Source organism: Pseudopipra pipra, chromosome 3 (assembly GCF_036250125.1).
Source record: "Pseudopipra pipra isolate bDixPip1 chromosome 3, bDixPip1.hap1, whole genome shotgun sequence".
NCBI classification, from domain to species: Eukaryota; Metazoa; Chordata; class Aves; order Passeriformes; family Pipridae; genus Pseudopipra; species Pseudopipra pipra.
In genome coordinates, this window is record NC_087551.1 from 72,290,177 (window position 1) to 72,314,880 (window position 24,704).

General features: G+C 40.1%; 1 protein-coding gene across 1 annotated transcript in view; it reads left to right on the top strand.

Moving 5' to 3' along the window:
• PREP (prolyl endopeptidase) overlaps positions 1-6,590 on the top strand; it is an 89,677-nt gene extending 83,087 nt beyond the window's left edge. Inside the window, exons 14-15 of the mRNA XM_064649865.1 lie at positions 2,914-3,070; positions 4,909-6,590. Of these exons, the coding sequence (XP_064505935.1) occupies positions 2,914-3,070; positions 4,909-5,203 (452 nt within the window). The 3' untranslated portion in view covers positions 5,204-6,590. The remainder of the gene's footprint in view (positions 1-2,913; positions 3,071-4,908) is intronic.
• The last annotated feature ends 18,114 nt before the right edge of the window (positions 6,591-24,704 follow it).

Below are 24,704 nucleotides of genomic sequence, written 5' to 3' on the forward strand. Positions count from 1 at the left end.
TCATAACTCATCCTTTAGGTGCAAGGACCCACTGCCAGACTTTCTCAGTTCTTATTTATAGAAGAAAAAGCTGACAAGGAAGAGTATTGTCACTCTTCCAAAATACTGTTTCCTTTCAGTCAGACTAACAGGAGGTGACTCTAAGGACTACAGAGCCCTGAGCTCTTGCCTCATTCAATCGCAGAACAAGACTTTTTTGTCCTGCAATGTGATCCCCAAGCTGAGCAAAGCAGCACAGCTGTAAGCTGAAAACCTCCTTTATGCAAATGCCATGTTTGATCCCTCATGTTTGCTTAGTCAAAACCAGTTCTGATGTTTTGAAGGCTTACTTTCATACCGAATTTTAAAGCTCAACGTATATGTAGAGGGGTAAAATTAATGAATAAATTGTTGATCTGGATTACACTTTATTAATGCATTTAATTAAGTATTGTGGCTAATTAGAGGGGTGCAGTGGGAATGGGTGAATATCTCCGTAAGTGATTTCTTACTGAAGTAACTACTTAAGGAAGTAGGAAGCAGCCATTTCTTACAAAATCCTGAGCAACAGACAGTGCTTCAAGAGACACTCTAAAATAAAGAGTATTAAAATGAAATGTTGTGATAGTTGTTTTGGCTTTTTTTCCTACCAGAATATAATTTATGTTCATAAAAGGAAATAACATGAGGGGGAGGGATCTGATCAAAAGCTTCAGTTAAAAACATCAAGCTCTTTTACATAGCATCTGTTTAAGGCACTATATATACCGTACAAAAATGTCTTGGGAACAAACCAGGAAGAGTTAGCATGGTTACATATCAGAGATGACCAGAAGTAAAATCGCATCTTTCAGAAAACAGAATTCATGTTCAAATAAAGAAAATAGGGTAAAGTATAAACTCTTGGCAGGGACTGACAGACCACAGGAGACTGATGAGCAAATTGCCTCTAATGTAAAATTAGCAGTGAAATCTATGCACATCAGAGGCAGGAAACTGGCTAGAGAATCTGTGGGACTTGCAGGTTTAAGGAGATGTAAAAGGAGCATTAAAGAAATATAATGGCAAAGCAGAACAACTAAATGGTCTGTTTGTATTGATGTTCCCTCCTGAGGAGTGTGGGGGGTTCCCTGCACCAGAGTGTTTTCATGAGGAATATTCTGGGGAGCTGACTCCAGCTGGAGCATCAGCAGAAGAGGTTTTGGAATTAATCAATCCAATGAAAAGTAGCATGTTGCCAGGACCAGATGGTGCACATGCAAGATCCTAAGTGAACTCCAGTATGAAATTGCAGGCTACTAAGCCTAAATATCTGAGGAACAGAAAGGGGCAAGTGTAATGCCAAGTTTTAAAATGGTTCATAGTGATCCACAAGCTGCAGATGAGTAAATCTGACTTCTCTAACGGGCAAACTAGTTGGAACCAATAAATAATAGCTGACATAAAAGGAAGAATTTTGCAGGCTGAAGTTGCATCTTTCAAATCTATTTGAGCTATTTTGAAGGAGCCAGGCTGCATATGGTGCTTGTAACAGTGATCTAGGTGAAGAATTATTCTTGGATTTTGAAATGCTTTTGACAAGGGCCCTCACATAAGGCTATGAAAGAAAGTTCTTGCTGAGCTGGAAGCAAGGTCATGGGATAGCAATATCCTGGTTTGCAGGAGGCAAAGAATGGGAATAAACAATCCATTTTCAAAATGGACAAAAATTAGGAGATACAAGAATTTGGGAAAGAGTATACCTACATGTGGATGCACGGTGAATAATTCTGAATTACAAAACGGATTCTGTGATCCATTGTAGTAGTTATGTGCAAATTTCAGTGCTCTTATTTCTTAAAATTCAAAAAAAGCAAGGGAATTTGTAAAATCATGAAAAAACAGGTTTAAATCAAGCAACAGAAATTTGAATTGAAGAACTTACTGCTACAGGATATGATGAATACTAGATGAATAAACATTAAGAAAGGAAATAGATGTGTTTACAGAGGATGAGTATTTTGATGGCTGTTTAACAGGGTGGATAAAGAGAACTCCAACTGAGAGAAAGCTTAAACAACTAGTTTATAAGCTGATAATTTACAGGAGAGATCTTCCAGTATTTGTTTAATGCCTTCTCCCAGAGCATCTGCCAGTTGCCACTCTTATAAATTGAACACTGAGCTAGAAGGGCCTACTGCAGTTATTTTTAAAATATCGGAGGCAAGTGTTATTCTTAAAGAACTTGTCCCTTCCATTTGTAAGAAGATGGAAATCATAAAACAAGAAAATACAAGTTAAGTTGAGGTTATTCCTCTGATTTTGTAGCAGTCTGCTTTTATCAAAACTCTTTCCATAAGGGTTTATAATAATAATTATGGAAGAAAACTTTCTTCAGTAAATGGAGGACTTTTGATCCTTTTCTTTCTTGATGCTAATATTAAAAGCTTAGGCAGGGAATGGTTTAGGAACCTTCAGTTCCGTAGTTGAAAATCTCACATATTTTCAAATTTCACTTCTTCAAACCCAGTTTGCTAGTTTGAAAGGCAGTTTTCAAAGAACAGCATGTTTGGTGCCTGAAGAACAGAGAAATAGCTCTTAAGCTCTTTTGAACGTAGCATCTTTGGAAGTTACATTTTTTATCCATTCGTGTATTCGCTTCCAGTTTTGCTTGAAAGTCCTATTTGAATTCATATTCACTGGCGTTCTTCTCCCAGTGTGATTTGGTTTATATGAGATGTTTTATATTTAAGTTTTTTTGGCTCCAGATATTATATGGTAATCTTATTTTTTTCACGTTATTTTAACAGTTTCGCTTTCTTTTTTTTTAATAAACTTTGAGTTTATGAAAGCTTTTTGGAAGTTGGTCTTTTCACAAACTTGGCAGTGGACCTTTTACTGCTGACCTTAATTCTTTAAGATATGAATACTAATACAATTGTTTTTCTGTTGAAGCTGCCTGTGCCAATCAGCGCCCTGACCTATTTGGTTGTGTTATTGCCCAAGTGGGAGTGATGGACATGCTCAAGTTCCACAAGTACACCATTGGCCATGCTTGGACCAGTGACTACGGTTGCTCCGACTGTAAAGAGCAGTTTGAATGGCTGTACAAGTAAGTGCCTTTAAATACTCCTGTGGTTGTTAAAAAGCATAGTCTGCTCAAGAGTTTCAGGTTGTCATGATCAATATCTATTCAAGTAATTATTTCATCCTGTCCTCCACTGAATTTGGGGAGTTCTGTATTTCCTTACAAGTTGTTTTTGAATTAAAGACTATCTTTGAAGTCCTGTTGAGTCAACTGGTCATATTTTCAAAGACCTTGTTCTCCTAGCAGCTTTTAGCAACTCATAAGGTTTTCTTTCTGGATAATGACTCCTTTAGGCTATTACAACAGAATATTCTCAAGTGAACCGGGACATAAATTGTACTTTTTATTGTAAGAGAGAGAGAGTCACCACTGTGAATTGTGTTATACAATAAGGATGGGATGTATTTGTAGGAATTGAATGGCAAGTAGACCATAGCAGGATATTAATTAGTTTCTTAACTCCTTGCTGAGAGGTCTAGAAAGATTATTTTAAGAAAAATTAAAAATATATGGGACAGGCAGCTGTGTGGGAACAGAAATTATCTACATATTGGCTATGGCTAACATGGTGTGTTAGAATAAGTGCCATCATTTTAAAATATTTTTTGTGGAACCTCATCTTCAGTTACTGCATTTGTGTCTCTTCAATAGTGAAGATTGACATTCCAGAAAAATGCTTCATACATACTAAACAATTTGACTGGTCTTTAGATATTAAATAGATATTTATATATTAAATATATCTAAATATAAAGATATAAAATAGATGTTTAGATATTAAAAAGAACATGGGCCGCATGAACACTCCATACCTATTTACTCACATACTTGCTCACAAAATCTAAATACACAATTTTAGAAACATCTCATATGGCAATACCTGAAATATACCTTTGTCTCCTTTTCAAGTGCTGGCAATTTCTTGTCAGTTAAGATATATATGTAATGTTGCTTAGATGGTGCCTTTACATATACTTACGTTGTTCCTTAGATGAAAGTGAGGAAACAAGGAATCTGTTAGGTTAGACGCTCAAATATTGTCATGTATTCTTAAAAATAATTTGAACTTACTTAATGGGTACTCCTCCAAGGGCAAAGTTCATTCAAAAATAAAGCAAAATTTCCTTCTGTATTTCCAGTTATGAAATAGGGGGGAAAACAGTATCCTACTCATGATTTAAGAAATGTAACATTCTTCTTAGGTGTAACTTTGTCTAAATAAAGAATGAAATGGTTAGATGGAATTTTTTGTAACTTATTATTACGTTTAATTTCTAATGTTAGAGACCACTTTGTGTTGACATATGTAGAGACACCTTTTATGGTATGTTACAGTGACTGAGAGATGCAAATTCTCCTGAAAAGAAGGCAGATTTTGAAAGTTATTCATTGCTCAAAAACTAGAAATCGAAGTCACCTATTGAAAGCAGAAAAACTTACAGTTCTTTCCGTTTCCTGCATGGCATTTCCTCAGCATATGTGCATGTTCAAAGGTGGCCTAAATATTGGAGGGAGAGAGCAAATTTAGTAACTGTACAGCACTTGTGGCTTACCATCAGAGACTGTGTCCAGATTTGCATGGGATGAAGCCATCCACATGCAGAAATAGACTGCTGGGGATATGTATGCTGGGGAAAAGTCTCAATCTCCCTGTTTCCAGCAGGATGGATCCTGCTATGGACTTGATAGCTTCAGCTGCAGTTTCCCTCTTATCCTTCCTGATATTTTGGACATTTCTGTGAGATGTACACATATGTCTTCTGAAATTAAAGAAACACACTTGCTTCACATTTGAGAGCCAGAGATCCTTCTTGTTGGGTCTTAAGGAAAAAAATATGTAAACATTTGTGTGCTTTTCTCAGGTACTCTCCACTCCACAATGTCAAGCTACCAGAAGAAGATGGCATCCAGTACCCCTCTATGCTGCTGCTCACAGCGGATCATGATGATCGTGTGGTCCCTCTGCATTCACTGAAGTTTATCGCTACTCTGCAATATGTTGTGGGCCGAAGCCGTAAACAAACCAATCCACTTCTCATCCATGTTGACACCAAGGCTGGGCATGGAGCAGGAAAGCCAACTGCTAAAGTTATAGAAGAAGTGTCAGATATGTTTGCTTTTATAGCACGATGTCTAAATCTTGATTGGATTGAATAGGCAAAATGCATATTACTGTCTCCTTTAGAAAACAAGGGCTTTAACACCATTTAAAAACAGCCACACTACTACTTGGTGTAGTACTTACATTTAAGAAGTGCAGTTTAATATTTTATTGATCTGACCTGCTATGGAGTTATGATCTTCTGTGCTTCCCTTTTTTTGGCATTTCTTTGAATTTCTTTTTTACTGCATTCCAAAATACATTTTGAAAAGCATGTTCAAATAAATTACTGAGCTAATCTTGGTACTGTTGTGAAAATTAGATTCCAAAGTTAGTGCTAGTTGAGCTTATTTTCTGTAAACAATTTTAATGTATTTCACACCTATCAACATATCCAGATCATTTGTAATTAAATGTAAGTACTGTCCACATACAAGAACTGTGAGCATACTTTATTTACACAGTAATTTATTTTAGAATGTAAATTGAAGATGTTCAGTGATAACCGTGAAGTACTGAAGAGACAGTAATCTGGTTAAGTAAAATATTATTAAAAACCTTCTGTTACATGCTGTTCATAGACATGTTACAATCTATAATAACGATGTTGCTAAATTGTTCTTTGTTTCCAAAGAGACATCAAAATGTCACCAGTTTTCTCTTCTGTGTGGGAATAAATGGCAGAAGAGGCCATTATAGAGGCTGGAAAACTTGAAGGATTCTTAGATTCTCATTGTGATCTCAGTCAAGCTATATAGATCCTCTTCAACAAACCATCAAAAGTTATCTCTTTAATTGTTTCTGAAGAGTAGACCAAACACTGATTTAAACAAATAAACAAAAACAAACACAAAACATAACCAAAAAAAATCACCTCAAACCCACAACTTTGTCTGGATTTTTCAAGTTCACTTTTTCCCGATGCCTTTGTCAGAAGGTTCTCTAACACGCCAAAATCTGAACATACATATATAGCCAAGTTTTGCCTGCAAAACGAGAAGAGCTTGTAGTCAGACTCCCTAATGATTTGACACAGATACAGTATTTGAACTGCCATTATTCCCATCCAGGCTGTAGAGCTGTAAAGTAGATGTGAGTATTTGCCTACTAACTGTCTAAACTCTGATGCACTGCAGCAATTAGAGTTTGATGTTGCAGAGAAAAAAGTATTCTACCGATTATTATTATTATTATTGTTGCCCTTCCAGAAGACATCACTGCTTCTCAGTTTTGGATGAACTGATATATTCTTCCAGAATCATGATTGTCGTCGTATTCACACTTAGGGTCTAAGGCCTGTATTTTAACTCCAGGCTCATCTCTCAGGAGTTTCATCTCTAAGCAAACAGTGTCTCAGTGCAAAAGGAGGAGGGAGTGGTATTTAAAAGAGGAGGAGGTGCTCTAAACATCATCAAAACTAAAAATAAATTTATATCAGATTCACTCTGTGTTTCCCTCATGATCTGGACTTCTTTTGATTCCCTCTGCAATCCAGGAAGGATCACCCCCTTCAGGCCCTTATTATACGTAATTTGATTTTAGGAGGAAAATAATAGAGGCTTTCTGCTTTCCTGTGAAATACCACACCAAAACCTGTATGTGATCTGGGGTTTATTTGTGATCTGTGGGCGTTACAGTTGTTTACAAGATTCTCTGTGGACTGATGTATTCTGATCACAGCATTGCATTAAAATAATCAGAATAGGGAGTTGGGGGAGGGGTGGCTTTTTCCCCTCCAGGCTCTGAAAACAGGGTTCAGGTTCAGCACCCTCGTTTTCCCAGAGGTATGTGAACTGCTCTCTGTGGTCATCTGAAAATTTTCAACAGCTTAACCACGTGGCAAGAAGAGCCCATGAAGCAGTGCCATGTCCACTTGTAACACCTGACAGTTGTGGCATGTGGCCTTCTATTAAATTTATAGTTATCATCAAGAGGGCAGAACTTCACGTCTGACACAGAGCTTTGCAGGATAGGGTGTGTGGAAAAAATGGTCATTCAAGAATGGACATTCAAGAAATAGACACACAACTGTGTCGGTGCGTGGTTTGGGCACAACCACCTCAGTCATCTGTCCATGTCTTTGTTCCTAAAAATGCTTTTCCTTGTTCTCCAGTTGTTCAAACACAAAACTTCTGGCACAAGTTAAAAATAACTCCTTTTTCTCCTGAAGCCTTCTGCACTGAATGACTCAGTGTCAGGACAGATGACACATAATCTGGAGAGTTTGGAACCAAAATTTCTCGTTGAGTGACAATCAGTAATATTGAAGGTGGAGCTGGCTTTCTGGAGAACCACTCACAAAATAGGTGTTCAAGAGTATCCCTTGTAGAATGCTGGTATCAGTACCGGGAAGGCATTTCCATAACAGGGTATTAATGTTGGCATTTATTCTATATTAATCAGGTGTGCCAAGTTCAAGATTAAGGTGCCAAAAGAGTGATGTTGCAGAGCTGTCTTATTAGCTAAGTTGCTGCTTTTGGGGCAGAAAGGGTCATGCTCCAACTGGAATCTGTAATTAAGTCTGAGCTAGTAATGCTCTTGTAATATAGTGGGATTTAAACCTTCAGGGCTTGGATTAAATAGACCTGGAGCCAAACTGTTCCTGCTGTATAAAACTTAATGAAATGTTAGTCTAGTTTCAAGGTTAAGTTCTTTTCTCTGTAGTGGAAATGCTATCTTATGAAGATGCTCTGTATTTTGTGGCTTTTATTTCCAGTACCTGAAGCAAAATTCACTAATTGGGCAAAGTAACCTCCTTACAACTGTCTGCTTTTTCAAAATCATGTCTCTTAGAAAATAGATACTAATGTTTTGCACCAAAATCAAGAAAAAAATCCTGTAAGAGGCTCATGCTACATGAAGTAAAATCTGTTTTTAAGTGGAAATAAATGAACTTTTTACATATTGCTCTTTCTGATACTCTTCAGAACTGATGTAAAAGGTATCTTAGTTGTCTTTGCTCCCGTGAGTATATATTTGCATCAGAGTTGATTTATGTGAAAAAGGTCAGAAGTATTTTTAAAACCTGAGAGTCTTCATATTCTTCACAGAGAGAGATATTTGAATTCCTTTGCAACAGAGTTAATTTACATTTTGGTGGCTGCAAAAAAAAAATATATATACAGACTTCAGCTGGGTGCAGCGTTTTTTGTCTAGCGGTGGAAGAAGGGCAGCTGATCTGTGGGTATGTAAGTATAAAGGACGCTCAAGACAGAGTTTGGAGGCACCTGTTCCTGACACCTAGGGTTTCTCCTCTTTCACCAGGATTTTCTTGACTTGGCTCTACTTTACCATCTGTTTGTAGGAAGGCAGTAACATGAGCAGCAGTACTTTTGGATTTGCTATGGCAAGCAGCAGCTTTCAGACATCTGTGTTGTCAGGTCATTTATTTATTTTTAGCCTGAGGTTACCCCTCAGGATTGCCTAAAGGTCTGCTTATAGACTCTTCCTGACAGCCTCTCCCGTGAAAGGGGTTTTCCAAGCTGAGTAGGATTTAGGGGGAAGGGCCAAGGGAGGGACTTGGAAGTCAAGCTAATAACAAGCAGCCAATTTCTGCCAAGCTCTTCTATTTTGAAAATCTTCAGTAGACAGCTTTTGTGCAATTGTCTCCCTGTGCAGACCTTTCAGGATTTGGATAGGCCATGCTGTTTAAACAGCCAGGTTTGGCAACTTTGTACATTTCTCCATATGTTCTTTTAATTACTTCTACCTTTCTATACTGCATGCCAGGAAAAGAAAAAGCATTCCTCCGGCGTTTTTTTGGCCTTGCCCTGGCAGGAGGGGGAGGTGAGGTAGCTTTCCAGTTCTCATGTCCCTGAAGATAACTACAGTGTGTCCTCAAGATAACATTTCTGACTAGGCGTTTCTGAATAAGCTTGTGTATTCAGTTTATTCATGGCAGAGAAATCCTTGTGGCGGGGTCCCTTAGTGGAAGCTAGACTAGCTACTGTCATCCACAGAAATGAACTGAAATTCTGGACTAGGAGGACTGTAATTTGGCTGTTTCTCCTAATTTTCTGTAACAGCAACTGAAAATTCAACATTTAAAACCAAAGCTAAGCAGTAACATGTCAGTGAGAATCTCTGTTCTGTAGACATCCCTCTGGCTTTCTAGCAAGAGTAGCAGGGACAAGGAACAAACTTGGTGCTCATACCCTTAAACCAACGCAGGGTGAGCTTAACGCTGAAAGTCTGAATAGCAAGAGTCATATGTGGTGATATCCCTAAACATTTCCAGCTTCCACAGCTGGAGTCAATGTATCAATGACGTCCCTGCCATTGTGACATTACTAGCCTGCCATGTGCTGCTCAGAAGACTACAATTTGTGTGTATGCACTACTTTCAATGCCTCTCATGCCTTCTATGTGCAAAAAAGGAAGGAGATCTCATTCTTGAAGCTCCTAAAGTATGGAAACGCATGCGGTTGTAAACAACACACATATTACGTAGGTATCTGATAGGACTAACTAAGCAGTAAATTAGATATTTGTCTATAATCTACACAGGGCATTATTAGGCCCAAAATATTATCTGTAATTTTCATCTTATCCTCACTGTCAAAATACTAGGGAAACAATCAGAATAAAAGCAATAGAAAGGTCCTGAGTTTGTAGCATTTGTATTGACTCCTTTCAGTACTTCAGGAGACTATGTGGATGTTTGCTGTGTGGGCTCCAAAATAAGCATTCTCCCAGACATGGAGGGGAGTGGAATTTCATGGGTTTAGGAAACAAGATTGTATTACAATGTAAGATTGCACACAGTGAAGCTACAGACCAGCTGTAGGTTGAGCTGCATGAAATGCCTTAATTCATCGGGTCACCTGAACTCATAGGTGGCAATTCCATTTAGTTCTTAGCACCATAATTTTCATGCTGCTTTTCTTTCCCTGCTAAGAGCTGTACTTAACCTCTGATGTCTCCTCAGCAGAAGAACAGATAAACATGAAGATTCATTGCATTTCCATGATGCCATCAATAATATATTCTCTTCTCCTGTGGGACTTCAAGAGTGTCAGAAGACAAGAACAAGAGAAAAAAAATTAATGTTTGCTTTGCCACCTAGCAGTCATTGAACAACCATGAGCATACTAAATAACAGAGGAATTTATTCATTAGTTAGTTATACATCAGTTATTGCAAAGTTTTAGAAGTTTGGGTGAGAATGCTTAGCTGGTGAAAAACTGTTCTCTGTGCTGCTTTATGCTTTCAGGCCATTTCTGGTGTGCAACAACAGCATGTCATTGTGACAGCAAGTGATGGAGTGCTGTAACATGGACTATTGTTTCCTTCCTGAGAAAGAAACTGAATAAAGGGCTCAGGCATTTCACTATTTAGAATCCTTTGGAGCAGTAACAGGAGCAGATTGTCTTCTGATTGTTTCAAACTTATTGTCTTCTGATTGTTTCAAATGAAACAGTGTCACTGCTCGACAGAATATGCTGGTTTTTGGTAGTGCTGTATTTCAGAGGAAGCTCTGCTGTAGTAGAACAAGCTTTTTAATGTAGGTATGTGCAGGTATCTCTTTCAGTAGCTGGGCCAAGCTGTTAAATACTGTTAATTCCTACTTCATATATTTAGTGTTGATAATTAACATTCTGGTGAAACTGCTTCTTGGTTTAGTTGAAAGCTTCTTAGTATGAGAACTGCGTTTTCATCATGAATGGCATAAAGCTGAGACCTAAGACCATTCACAAGGACCCAAGCTTCAGCTCTTGAATTTTGTGTTTCATTTTGTGTTTCACCAGGTAGACACAGGTACTAGGAAAACTTTGCATTACAGTAAAAAAGTGAAATGACCATTTATAATCACTGCCTATAAATTGAAGAGCTTGGGAAACCTCTATTTTTGACTCTATGTAAACAAACCTCCAGCTGTATTTTTAAATTAAAGAGATTACTTTTCCTGATTAGAGATGCTTAGCCCTCCTTGAGCTTCAAGGAAATGCAGATCCAAATCTGATCTTCACAAGAGCGCCCGTTACTCAAAATGCGCAAAAGCAAAAGCAGAAATTCTTGAAATTCCTCATATTTGCAATGTGGTTATCCTCCAGCAAAGCTTTGGCTGCCAAGGACAAATTGGAAAACATCCTCCTCTCACAGATGACAGTCACTTGCACAACAACCCAGTCATTAAACAGTTTGCTGCTGTGGGCCTGCTGCCCATTCTTCCTGCCTGCTGGAGCCTCCCAGGGCTGTTGCTCTTGCCAGAGGAAGTCGATTGAGGGGGAGGGGTATCAAAGTTGCAAAATCGCTTCCAACTAATGAATTCTACAGTTGTTGTGACCATTTCATTAGATTTTGGACTGCTTTCATTGTTTTTGGTGCTTGTTCCCTGTTAAGATCTTATTAGTGAGAGATGGCTCTGCCCGAATCGAGGGGCTCATGAGACCATATATCGAAGTCAACAATACGGATTTTATTTAACAAAAAATGTGATGAAGAGAGATAGAAATAAGTAGAAAATTGCAGATGGAAGCGGGGGGAGAGAGAGAGAGATAGTCATCACCCGTGGCTCCAGCGGCATCCCAGTGGCCCTTCTTCACCCTAGGCTTCTCAGTGGTGGGGAGGGGGGCCCAGTTTGTAATTCTGCACAGAAAGGGGTGCTTGGTAGCAAGTCTACAAAGCCCACACCAACTATCAAATCTTTTCACTGTTGATACATTTTAGCAAACAAAGGAATTAATGCTTATTGGCTACAAGTTACATAGTTCTCATATTAATTAGTATTCTATCTTCTATTGGTTAAACTATTCTCTTGCTTCTGATGCTGATTAGTCTGCATGCTCAGTCTCTCTCTTCTTTTGAGTCAGTGGCCATGAGTCAGTGGTTGCCATCTGCCCCTGCCGGAATTATCTTTTACTCAGTCAGACCTGATTTCAGCACAGTTGTTGAGTTGGTTTTATTAGTTTTTTCCTTATCTTGGAAGTTCTGCCAGATGTCCTTGTGGCCCCTAAATGCTGTATTCTTTGTATCTACTGATAGCGATACGTCCTTCTCCCCAAGCTTTGTTAACCCCCCTAGGTCTGAGATAATGGAATTTGTCTTCCTAACACCTGGAAAACAGTACCACCTTTATACAGTCCAAGTTTTGGGTATCCACAGAGCCATATTCAGGGGGCTTCCATTGCTCTTTGTGGTCACAGATGCCGTCTGTCCCACAGCCTGGGATGATCTTTCTTTGACTGGTGGTATGCGTATAAGCAGTTGATCTTTTCCAGAGTCTGTCACAATGGGCAAATTTTGTCCAGATGTGTTAACCAGGATGTGCTAACCAGATCTTACCTTTGCCAGGCCTGGAATTAGCACCCTCCTGTCACAAATTCTTCTCTTCTGTGGCCTTAACAGTGTTTGAGACAAGTAACCATCCTCTTTGACTGCTAACATTCCCTGTGCTGAGAATCGGGCAGCTTTTTCTGCCAACTAGAGACAGCAATTCTGGGTCAGAGAAAGAATCACTCTGATGGTGGACATCCTGGAGAGGCATTCTTTCTGTGAAAACATGCTTATTGTACCTCAGGGTTTAACAACAATGTGCACTGGTTTCTGCTTTACTGATCTAATCAGGTGCAAGGGAGTATCCATCAGAGCATTAACTGCAGAGGGATGTCGTGGCCTCTTCAGTCCCTCGGAGTGACTGAGGGGGGGCAAGACACCCATTGTAGCAGGAGCTGTTGAAAAAAAGGGGAGCAGTCACCAGGGAAATACAGACATGTCACATCTCAGGAGATGATGGGGATAAGAACTGTGTATCTTTGTTTTCAGAGGCACAGGCTGATGGAGTTCCTGCTTAATTTTGATGACAATTCTAGTTTAGCTTACAAGCCAGCTTCCCAGGAATCTTTCTCCTTACGATGGAAACATGGAGCTGATCTCCTTGGCTTGCCAATCCAGGACCCACAGAGACTTATGGATAATGGAGACTCAGCAAGCAAAGAGATTCCTTGAACCAGCAATGGCAGCCAAGGCAAGGAAACTGGGGAGCCCCAGTGCCTCCAGGACTTACCAAAATTCTACTACTGGTTCATTTGTTTGAGCTGTCCAGCTGCTCTGTAAAGCATAAGGCTGGCAGGAACCTACCCCTGCCACTGAACGACCAAGGCCTGTCACTCATCTCAAAGCAAAAGTCCTGCTCAGGTCAGGCCCTCGGCACAATGGAGACCTTTAGCTACCAAGGGAGCTTTCTGGCTTGCATGAGGGACATTTCTGGAGGGAAGCAATGAGTTGACAGGATTTTCTGAATCATAGTTTCAGACTTAGGAACCTAAAGACTTTCTGACATAGATTCTCCTATTGACTCTGAGCCCTTATCTTAACAGCAGCAGCTTCACTCTTCTCATTCTCCCATCCCATTCTCTCTACACTGTGTTGCATGTTAAGGAATACCTTACTTTCTTTACCTGCTTTGAGCTCCATAAGGTGTTCTCATCTTTCCTAATCACACTACATCTGCTCATTTTTCATTCTTTGACCTTCTTGCTTTTTAACCTTGTCTACTTGTTGAATCACCTGGAGCTTCAGCATGTGGGAATCACTACAAATCTTATGGCAAAACAAACAAGCTGCAGGCTAACACACACACACATATGCAGAGGAAGACCTTTCCTTGGGATCTTGCTTCATTTTCTCTCTGCTTTGCTCCAGATCACTTATTAGAAATTCAGAAATCCCTTGAACCAATTTCTTAAGACTAGCTGTTCTCCTTGGGTGACATATGGTTCCCACATACATGGCCCTCCAAAGGACTGTGTTTCACTCAAACTTTAGTTCTGGGATGCAATGGGGACTTGCAACAGCATGCTTATTATCCACGGATGACTGAATCTCACCCGACAGGAATGTTTGGTACTAGCATTACAATTCCCATTTTGCCCTCTGGTTTTAATTTCTGCTTTCTCTATGCTTTCACCATCTGTTGCTAACTCCAGCTGTCGGCTTTTAAAGAAACACTTTTGGAACATTAGCTATGGCTCTGGAAAACCACATCTCCAGGTGCTTCTGTGAGAATTGGGTGTTGCTAGTTAACAAACAGCCAGTGCCTGAGACATACTGCTGCTCTGAACTTCCTCCTGGTCTGTTTAATTAGCTCCTCTAGCTGGAACTAGCTGTGGTTTAGCTTCTGTTGTTTTTTCCTTTCCTTCATTATTTCACCAGGGCAAGCTGTCCTCACAGACTTCTGCCATCTCTTGTTCATCTCCTTCATCTTGAAGTTGCCAATGAAAACACATTGTCTAAGTCTGCTTTCCATGTTGGAAGATGGGCAGCTGACAGAGCTTTCAGCCCTGATGGTGATTTTGCCTCTGCAGCAGCCACTTGTTCCAGTAATTGTCTTAGAGACACAGGCCCCCTGACACGATGTGGGCTTCTCCTCCTGCAGACTCCATGCTGTTTTCATTACTGCATCTTTTTAGTATGTCTGGCACTACATTTCCCTATTCTCAAAGCACAGCCAGCAAGGTCTAAAACAAACAAAATCCAACAGAATGGAGAAGTTTGGAAATCCCTCAAAGTGACCCAGCATCTCCCCAACCCAGGTTTTTCAGTACTGGAAGCTGAAAAATGACTGGCAGCAGAAGACAGTCCTCATCCAAAGCAAAACAAAGTGCAAATCTTCCCATTTTGGCAGTGAATTTTCAGATCAGACCCCATAACAGCAGGGAAATTTTCATATAGTGTAATTTTGAATTTGCAGCATAGATGGTACAAAAGGACCCTCAATCACCTGTTGAGATATTTCAGTATACCTTACTAGGGCAGTTCTGCCATTGCTAATTTTGTGCCTGTATTTAACCAAGTCCTCAAACAATCTGGGAACTGCAGGTCATTAATTATCACAGCCACCCTCAGTGAGGGGGCAGGTGAGAGCACATGTTAGAGGATGGCCGGTAAAGGGTCTGTGCCACAGGGAAGGGGCCGGGACCTGTGCCCTGTCCTCAGGATGCTCCCCAGCTGGCTCAATGCCAGCAGCTCACCCTAGGGAACCCTGCAGGCTTTCCTAACTTAGGATCTCCTTCTCAGCCCTGCCCCTGAGGGAAGCTCAGCATTAGAAAAGTGGCATCCTGACACCCTGCTGCATCTCCTCACTTCAAGTCCTGGGAACTCTGAACCTTACCACAAAAGTGTGGACAATTCCCTTTGAACTGGAGCCAAACAGTTTTATGTACAATTTACTGTTGAAATAGAAAAGAAAAAAAAAGGCATGATCATTCTCAAGTCTTCATGATGCAACCGGGATAGAGATATGGTGGGAGAAAAGTGAGGAAGTGGTTGTAAAAAGGAAACATTTTCCTTCATTCTTAAAACCCTTTTCAGTCCTTGCACACTCTGCAAGATAAAAGAGCCATAGCAGAAAGTGACTGAAGCCATTTAACATTTAAAAAGAAATAAGATTATGAGGAGTAAGATCATGTTTTCTTTGAATGTGACACCCCACCACTGATGGGTTTTTTCAACCAAAGGGATGCACTTCTGTACTCAATCCTTGCATGTCTTCATCCCCTGTGAGATCTGAGATGGTTTTCTAGCCTGTGGAAAGGTTGAGCAGCACAGCATTTTGAAAGAGAAAGAGGTGAAATGCTCAAAGATGGTTTTGTGCAAAGAGCCATGTACATACCTGTGCATTACTGCTCCTTTACCACTTGAATTCATGAAAGAGTCTATCAAGGAGTTTTCTGAGCTCTTTGCTTTCTGATCAAAACAAACCCAAGCTTTTGATGCCATCTTATTACTAGAAATGCCTTTAAACACCTGCACATCTTTTGGTCTCCTCACACTTAATTATAAGATGGTTTGACAACTGACAATTAACCTGATTTCCTTTCATTTTTTTTCCTTCTCTCTTCTGACTTAACTGACTGCACTGTAGATGGTAACATTGATGCCAGTGGTCTCTGGATTTCATTTCCATTTTCCATCCCTGCTGTTTGTGCAAAACCTGGTTTTCAGTTTTTTGGTCAAACTCAGATATAATGGGTTCAATGTCTTTTTCTTTCCTCATTGAAATGCATGTCCTAAAATTCATATTTAATTGAAGAAAATGTGTCATTTGTCCAGGAAAAAAAAATTAAGCACATCTATCACAAAAGGGAGGCAATTTGAAAATGAAATTACTTGACTTTGCCAGCATTTTGTGAGATTGTTTTCCAACGTGTGATCCTAAAATATGGAGTCCTGTTTGTGCACGTTGTTACTCTTCAATGTCTTTCATGCTGTAAATAATCCTATATTACCATAAGACTCCCAAGCTTTTCCTAAAGCATTGTAAATCTGTGAGAGATTTTTGGTGCAGTTCCACCTTTAGTTTTATAAGTCTTCCTCAAAGAATAGGTCTGCTTCTGGCCCTCTGTTTTTTGCTACCACATTGCTGCTAAAAACTTATAAGGTCTCTACAGCAGTGCACAATAGCATTAATCAGTGTCTCCGGCCAAATTCTTGCCAGTTCAGAACAGCACTTGGGGAAATATTTCTCAGACTCCATTCATAGTCAATGACCTCTTGCTTATTATTTTCACTGCAGTGACAATTTTGCTGAATTGAGAGACTTCCCCATGTATCCTCTTTGGATTTGGTCTTCCTAAGTTCATGTTTGGCTGCAAGTTTTTACCCTGTTGTCTCATCTTCAGATGTGTCTCCCAATGGATTAAAACTGACTTTGACCCCTCGTACAGCTACTACATATACAATGGGTTAGCATCACAGGGGAAGCATGTTTTCTTTTTTCCCCCATTCTGCATGCTTTGGTTTCCCTTTCTCTTACAGTCTCAGAGAGATGCAGCAGGGAAAACTCCAATCTTCAAGGATAATCTGAAACAGTAGTGAGAAATTGTGGGTTTCAACCTCCTTCATCATTTCCATTTTTCAGGAAACAAAACCTGACCCAGCTACATAGCAGCAGCGGCACAGGAGCCCTCAGCCTCCCAGGGTTCTGTGGTCCCTCCATGGCAGCTGAGTCCTGCCATGCTCAGGCATCATGTCCAGGGCCTGGGTACCTCATCTCCCACCAGTGACACTTTCCACTACTGGTCACCCAAACTCATTCAGTGAAGGGCTGCCTTTCCTATCAGAAAGAGTGGTGATGCTGCAGGTTCCATGGATGTGCAGGGAAAGGCAGGAATGATTCCAGCAGTAAAATGGACGTTGGGATGCTGTTACCTCCCTGCTGTGTTTCCCAGTAACATTACTGGAAGATGTGTGCACCAAGCTCAGTTTAAAGACACTGGAAGACAAACTTATGAGCAGTCTACCAGAAGGTTTCTCCTGAGTCTTTCAGACAATTCAGGTTATGCCATCCCATTTTTAGTTCATTCTTTCCCATTTACCATAGTGCTACAATGAATCTCATAGACACATCTTCAGAGGGAAATGGAAAATATCTTTTAGTTTGCCAGATGCAAAACAAATGTTAACTGCTGTTGTCAGCTCTGTTAACAATATCTTTTGCAGATTTGTCCAATCTTAGTGTTATTTTCATGCATAGTGAAGTATTAGCAATTACTGCTGTCATAAGCAAAAAATTCCATTTCTTTAGCAATGTGTTAAAACCTGGAAAAGAAAAATTGTGCCTCGTAATTCCTGACAAGTCCATTATATGGAAAAGGAAAAAGTATTTTGTATTTTATGTATTTTATGTACACAAAAAAATATGTCTTGAAGGCTGTGATGCTTCTGTTCCACAAAGAATATTCTTCCACATCAGTGCAGTTACTCTAGGACAACATACCCATTATTCTTCTCCAAGTCTTTCATCTAATATGACAGCACGTTCTGTGGAAGACACATGATGACTTTCACATCACATCAGAATTAATCAAAATATCACAGAGAAAATATTTTTTCTCAAAATCTTTCAGCCTAATAAATTTGGAACAGAAATCTGTCATTTATAACAAACAGATAAATCTTAACCATCTGAATAAACTACACAATACTGTTTCACCACATAAGTTTGCACCTCTGGGGTTTTATAGCAAAGAGAGCTGTAGGAATCCGACAGCTGAAGATGAAAAGGCAAAATCCTTCCCTAATAAAAATTCTTCTAACTTCATCAAATTCAAGCTAGCTACAACGATGTACGCTTCCCCGGAGTGTTTTCAGCACAGCCTCTTTCATAAGTAGAGGGGGGAAATGGGACTAGGAAAAAGTAGGATTACGGATAAACAAAACAGAGAATGGAGACTGCATGAAGCCTGCTAAGGCCCCCTGCTCAAATGTAATTCAGCTAGCGTGTGTGCTTTATAGTCCTGTGGTGCACACACACACACACACACATACACACACAAGACATATTTTTAAAAGATCTAGAAAATTAACCTATTATGCCCTGTGTAGCCCTTGTGTCAGATGAGCTCTTCTGTGATTACTAAAAATCCCAGTTCAATGATGTGTCATTAGGAGACCAGTTCAGTTGCCCATACATAGATGTTTAGCAACATTTGAGATGCTTTCAGGCATTGCCTCAGCCTCCAAATGCTCTCCCAAAGAGTGCAGGTTCCCCACGTCTTGGGAGGTATGTGCCATCCCTGCACAGACATCACAGACATCCTTGGGCATCTCAAACTGAACAACTTTCTTACATCTGGGCACCTGAAACCGTCTCCTGGCAGAATGCCAGCTTCAGGGTGACACCTACATTTAGATGCCTACATGTGTCATGGTTTAACCCCAGCCTGCAACTCAGCCTCCCACAGCCACGTTCTCACTTCTCCCCGCTGGAGTGAGGGAGAGACCCAGAAGGGTAAAAATGAGAAAGTCTGGGTTGAGATAAAGACAGTTTAACAGGTAAAGCAAAAACTGTGTACATGAGCAAAGCAAGCCAAGGAATCCATTCACCACTTCGCATGGGCAGGCAGGTGTTCAGCCATCCACAGGAGAGCAGGGCTCCATCAACCATAATGGTGTCTTAGGAAGACAAACACCATCATTCTGAATGTCCCGCCTTTCTCCTTCTCCTCCTAGCTTTATATGCTGATGTAGTGAGTTGGTTTTTTGGATTTTTTAAGCCTTCCTTAGCAACGGGGTCAGAAATCTAAGGAAGTATTCCATATCATCCCTTTCCGTAACACAACATATAAAAAGGCACAGATAAGAGAGTTCGCTCCTCTTCGCTCTTCCCGTGGCTGAAGACGACAGGTCCCTCTCGCAGACAGTTTTGTTTGTATAGGCCAAAGCCTGCCTGCTCTGACCTGCTGTTATCTCCATTCCATTCAGGAGGCGTGGGGAGTTAGTTCTGCTGTCCCATTCAGGGAAGTATTTAATTAGTTTTTTGGTATTTATTCACTAGCTCTCTATTAACAGGTATATTTGGAGGATATTTGTTTTTAGGTTTTTTTATCCCTATTTCCCTCTCCCTTTTCCCTTTTTCCCCCTTGGGAGCTCCCTACTGTGTATAATATATTCAAATTGTATATATAATTGTAAATATATGTAATATATATATATTTTATATAATCCCGTTTTGTTTGGACTTCTTTCAGTTTTTTTTCCTGTGGTTCGTTTTTTTTTTTTCCTTGCTTGGGGAGAGCAAGAGGGGGCAGGAAACAACTTGGACTTGGTGGGAGAGTCAAGCCAAATTAATACAGCTGAGCATGATGCCATGTGGTATAGAATATCTCTGTGGTCAATTGGGGTCACCTGTCCCAGCTGTGCCCCCTCACAGCTCCCTGTGCACCCCCAGCCTCCTCTCTGGCGGAGTGGTGTGAGAGGCAGAAAAGGCCTTGACTCTCTGCAAGCACCACTCAGCAGTAGCTAAAATGTCCCTTTGATACCAACACCATTTCCAGCTTAAATCACAACCATAGACCCATACCAGCTACCATAAAGAAAATTAACTATCTCAGCCAAAACCAGCACGACACATAAGCCATCTGAGATGCCTGGGGTTATCTGCTTATCCACACAGCGCTGCTGGATACAATTCAGGCAGGAGATCCACAGTGCGCTGAAGAGGCAGCAGGAGTTGGCTGGGATACTCCTAGGCACTTCATGTGGCCTTAGGTGCTCATGTTTGGGCACTTAGATGCAGCCCTAAGTCTCCACTGACCATAATGGGAGCCTGATCTAAGCTCATATAGGTGCACTATGTGTCCACAACACGGACAGTAAGGCTGAAAGACTTCTGCAAAATCTTGAGTCACCCAAGTATTAGCTGACCAAAAAAAAAAAGCTTAGTTATTTTTACCTTCTTTGCTAGAGCAGGGCTTGAAAGTGGATGCCCAGTCACAGCTCTGACACCAATATCCCTTTTCTGAGGAGATTACTCATAACTTTACAATTCAAGTGTTTAAATATGTTTTAGTACTACCCTGCTGCCACAAATACAGAATTTATACTCTATTCACTCCCTTGGCTTCAAAAATAGAAACTGTCCAGCAACTACAAATATAAATATAGTCTTTATCAAGTGGCATTTTGTTATTTTCAGATGGGTTTTTTTTCCTGAGACAACAACAAATTAAAGTTGGATACCAAGTTAACTCTTCAAGGGCAAGGTCTCAGCAACTGAAGCTCTGTAGTGCAAAGCTTTCTGGTTACTGATGTGAGTAGGGACTTCAGGGTGATTTAGGAGTTACTTTGAAGATTGGCAGCTTAGTTCACCTCTTCAGATGCTGCCACTTTGCTGTCAGAGTTTATTTCATATGCCCATTTTTCAGTACAAACCATTTCTGAATGTTTTGAAGACCTGAAAAGTGAAGTTGCTGTTTATTGGCTTTCAAGTGATTCTGGCTTGATTTTTTGAATTCATATTTTCTGCATTCATCTGTTCAATAGAGAGAATATTTTCCACTGGTTCAGAAAAAGTAGAGATCTCATTCTACACCGGGTCAAAAGTCTCCATACCTTCTCTGATGTGCCCCAGAGAGCCACAAAAAGCATTTGGGCACCAAATTATCCCAGCCTTGTCTCTGCTGACCCCCTAGTGCAATGCTTAGACATAAAGTCAGGAAATCTTTACTTTAATAATTTCCATTTCTATCATACAATAATCTAGACTAAAGTGCATAAATCTATAAAATGCCACTTTTCGGACATGAAAACGCATGTTCTGACTGAGTTTAGGAATAATGTATCTAGCCCATACTTAAACTTTGCTGGGTCCTAAAAGCCAGACACTCAATACCGTGTATGAAAACCCACCTGGGTCATGCTACCAGAGCACGCACCTGCCCTGTCCCAGGTGTAGCATGTGTGAAGGCAGCTTCCCAGACAGCATTCCAGGCTTTACCAGTGGTTTTCTCTTGTGTCTGTAGTACAGTGGGGACACACAGAGTCAATTCCAGTACCAGAAAATGCTGAAAAGAATCTCAGTGGTTTACTATTTACGATTGCTGCCCTATGTAATTGTTCTTCTGCTGGTATATGCAACAGCAATCCCAAAGAAGGCTTTCTAACTATTTTCTAAGATACTGTTTCACAGAGGACTGATTGGCCTATTTAACAAACAGCGCAAAGAGCATCTGGTCTATACAGAAAAAAACTAAGCTAATTATAAACAATTTTGTCTATACCTCCAATTCCATATTTCTCTAATTTCTTCTCTGATTCAATTTCATTTTAGTACTGTTTCAGGGAAATAAAATCTTTTGCTTTAAGACTTCATCTGCTCTCGCTTGTCATAATTTAGAAGCTAATAATCCTCTTCATGACATCACACACACTCACTGAAACCCATTATGGCAAGGACAAAGTACGACAGTCTCAGGCATGGGGAATAACAGATGAGAGACAGCAACTGATGCAAATTAACTGCTAAAACCAAAGAATTATATTGTACCCTTCCACAGGAAAACTCTAGGAGGAAGGCAAACAGCCCAGTACTGCTCTCTGTACCCTGTGGATGCTTTCTAAAATCCCTTGCAGCAATGGAATTGATCAGACCAAATCTTCTCCTTCACAAAGGAAATGTAGTGGGCTAACAAATGGCAGCTAAAACTCAGTGTTAAACATAGCCTAGCACTTAGCATAACCAACTAAGTTAGCCTTGTGTTGCTTTTCGTTCAAAGTAAGAGCTTGGCTTTACTCCAATTCATAGTGTTATCAGTTTTCCTATGCAGCTTGAAATTATGCTCAGTATTTTTTAAACAATTGTATTTTCTTTGATCATTTCTAAAGGACAGATAGCACTGTGAGCTGAGCCGAGTAGGAGTGATAAAAATGATCATGACATTTTGATAGCTGCCAAGCTGATCAGTCTTATGTTTAATGTGGTTTTAGCCAAAGGAGTTCCACCTTTATTGAAAAACTGAATGTTTTTAATAGCATTGTACAATAGTTGAGTCGTGGAAACATGTTCAGGGACCACAGTGGCCACAAATACAGCTTTTACTCAAACAAGGGGATCCCTGTGAGTGCTCTCAGCTGGTACAAACAAGGAAGGAAGGTGAGTTTGAAGGGTGCAAAACCGAGCTCAAATGTAAAGCATAAAACAGCATGTTTGTCTTTTCACTGTAGGTTTCTGTTTCCAAACTTCAGATCAGGAACCACTTATCCTAGGAGAAAAAAAAATCTGCTTTTCTGCTTTTCTTCTTTTTTTTTTTTTTTTTTTAACATTTAGAGCTGCTGTTTACAACGTAAGACCAGAAAGGTTCTTAAGGTGGTGCCTTATCTCCAGCAGTGACTGCAAGTGACTAACAGCACCCTGTAATCCTCAGAAAAGCTCTTTTCCATGAGCTTGTCCTGTGCCCCCGGAGTCCATGCAAACTTTGGACATCTGTGATGTCTATGAGCAGGGACTCATAGCCCAGGGACACCCCGAGGGTGGAACAACCTCCTGTGCTGTCAGCTGAGCCTGCTTCCTACTACTTCCATCTGCCAGAGCCCCATTCCTCTACCAGAAGGAGTATGCTGTTGATCCCCTCTTTCAATGCCTTCTATAATTTCACAAATATCTGTGCAGTTTCCCTCCCTGCCATTTTGTTGTCTCTTTTTCAGACTATTTTGTTTTCTCTCTCTTGTTGTTCCTAATGCCAAAGCAGTCTCATACTTTTGTTAATTCTTGTTGCCCTTTTCTGAAGCTTTTTCAGTCTCTCCACACCTTTTCGAAGAAGAAAGACCAGAACAGCATGTAGAATACAAAGAATGAGAAATCACAGACATATATAGTGGCATCAGGATGATGTCCAGTTTTCTCTTTCTTTCTTTCTTTCCTGGCAACTGTTAATACTTGCTTTGTCTTAGACTTCATACCGATAGCAAGCATGGATAGTTTTCATGGCACTATCTGTCATAGCTCAGGGTTTTTGCTGCTGAGGGAAGCAATCAACCCATCTTTTTATCTATGAAATTAGGATTGGTTTTCCCCCACCTTCATATTTGTCTACATCAAATTTCATCTGTCATTTTATTGCCCACTCAATCTAGCAGGCTTCTTCTGCAAGTCTGCACAATGATCTTTGCTATCCAGAATAAATTGTTAACTTCATATCATTAGCAAACCTCTCTCCTCATCCTGTTTCCATATGACAGTGTTGAAAAGCACAAGTCCCAGTAAGAATTTCTTGCAGGATCCCCCTTACAATCTCACTTTACCACGAAGAATGACCATTTGCCCTCACCCTTTGGTTCCTTTCTTTTAATAAATTATTTATCCACACATCAACTTTCCCTTTTGCCACACAGCTGTTTTGCTTCCTTAAAAGCTTCTGGTGAAGGACCTTGCTGAAAGCCTTTTAGAAATTACAGTAGACAGCATAGCCAGCTTTTTCTTATTCCATTGTTGTTGACATTTTCAAAGAACTGAAGGTCTGAGAAGGTGATGTTCATCTATAAAAGCTATAACAATTATTCTCTAGCAAAAAGGATTGCTGCTACTCCAGTCAAGAAAGTTTTCTTGATGAAATGATAGTGCAGTGCATCTATCACTGATAAAATGGGTGATTTTCCATATGACTTATTACCCAGCACTCATTTCCAGAGGAAATCACCCAGATCAAGAAGTCAGCAGAATTCAAAAGAAGGTTTGGCAACCGCAGAGTTCTCCTGCTTGTTTTTCACTAGTGTAGGAAGAGATATCATGAATAGGGCATTAAATTATTGTCTCAGTATAAAAGGTCAGGATACAATCTAATGAAATGTAGTAGATGATCAGATGATCCCTTTATTTCTGAATACTCCTTCATTTGAGCCTCATCTGACAAAAAGAAGCATAAAACTTACAGGAATGAGCCACTCATGAGGCATGGAGCTACAGGCTACAGAGCCAAACAGAGGAACTGCCTTCCTGTTAATCACCAGGCTGCAGCACTGCTTACTTGGCCTGCACATCAGGATAAAGACCAAGATTAAATTATCTGTAAATCTTTTCAACCACTTATTGATCTTTATTTTAATGCTGATGCTTGGGCTATAATGTGAGCTAGCTGAGATCTCAAAATCTTAATTTAAATGAAAAAATCTCATTTATAATCCTTGTAAAATAACTTGCAGCTCTCTAAATCCAGCCTAATATTTGTGCTTTGCATGTTTTTCACACTAGTTCACCTTGCCTTGCCTTGCCTTGCCTTGCCTTGCCTTGCCTTGCCTTGCCTTGCCTTCCCTTCTCTGCAATTTTCAGTAGGATGAGAT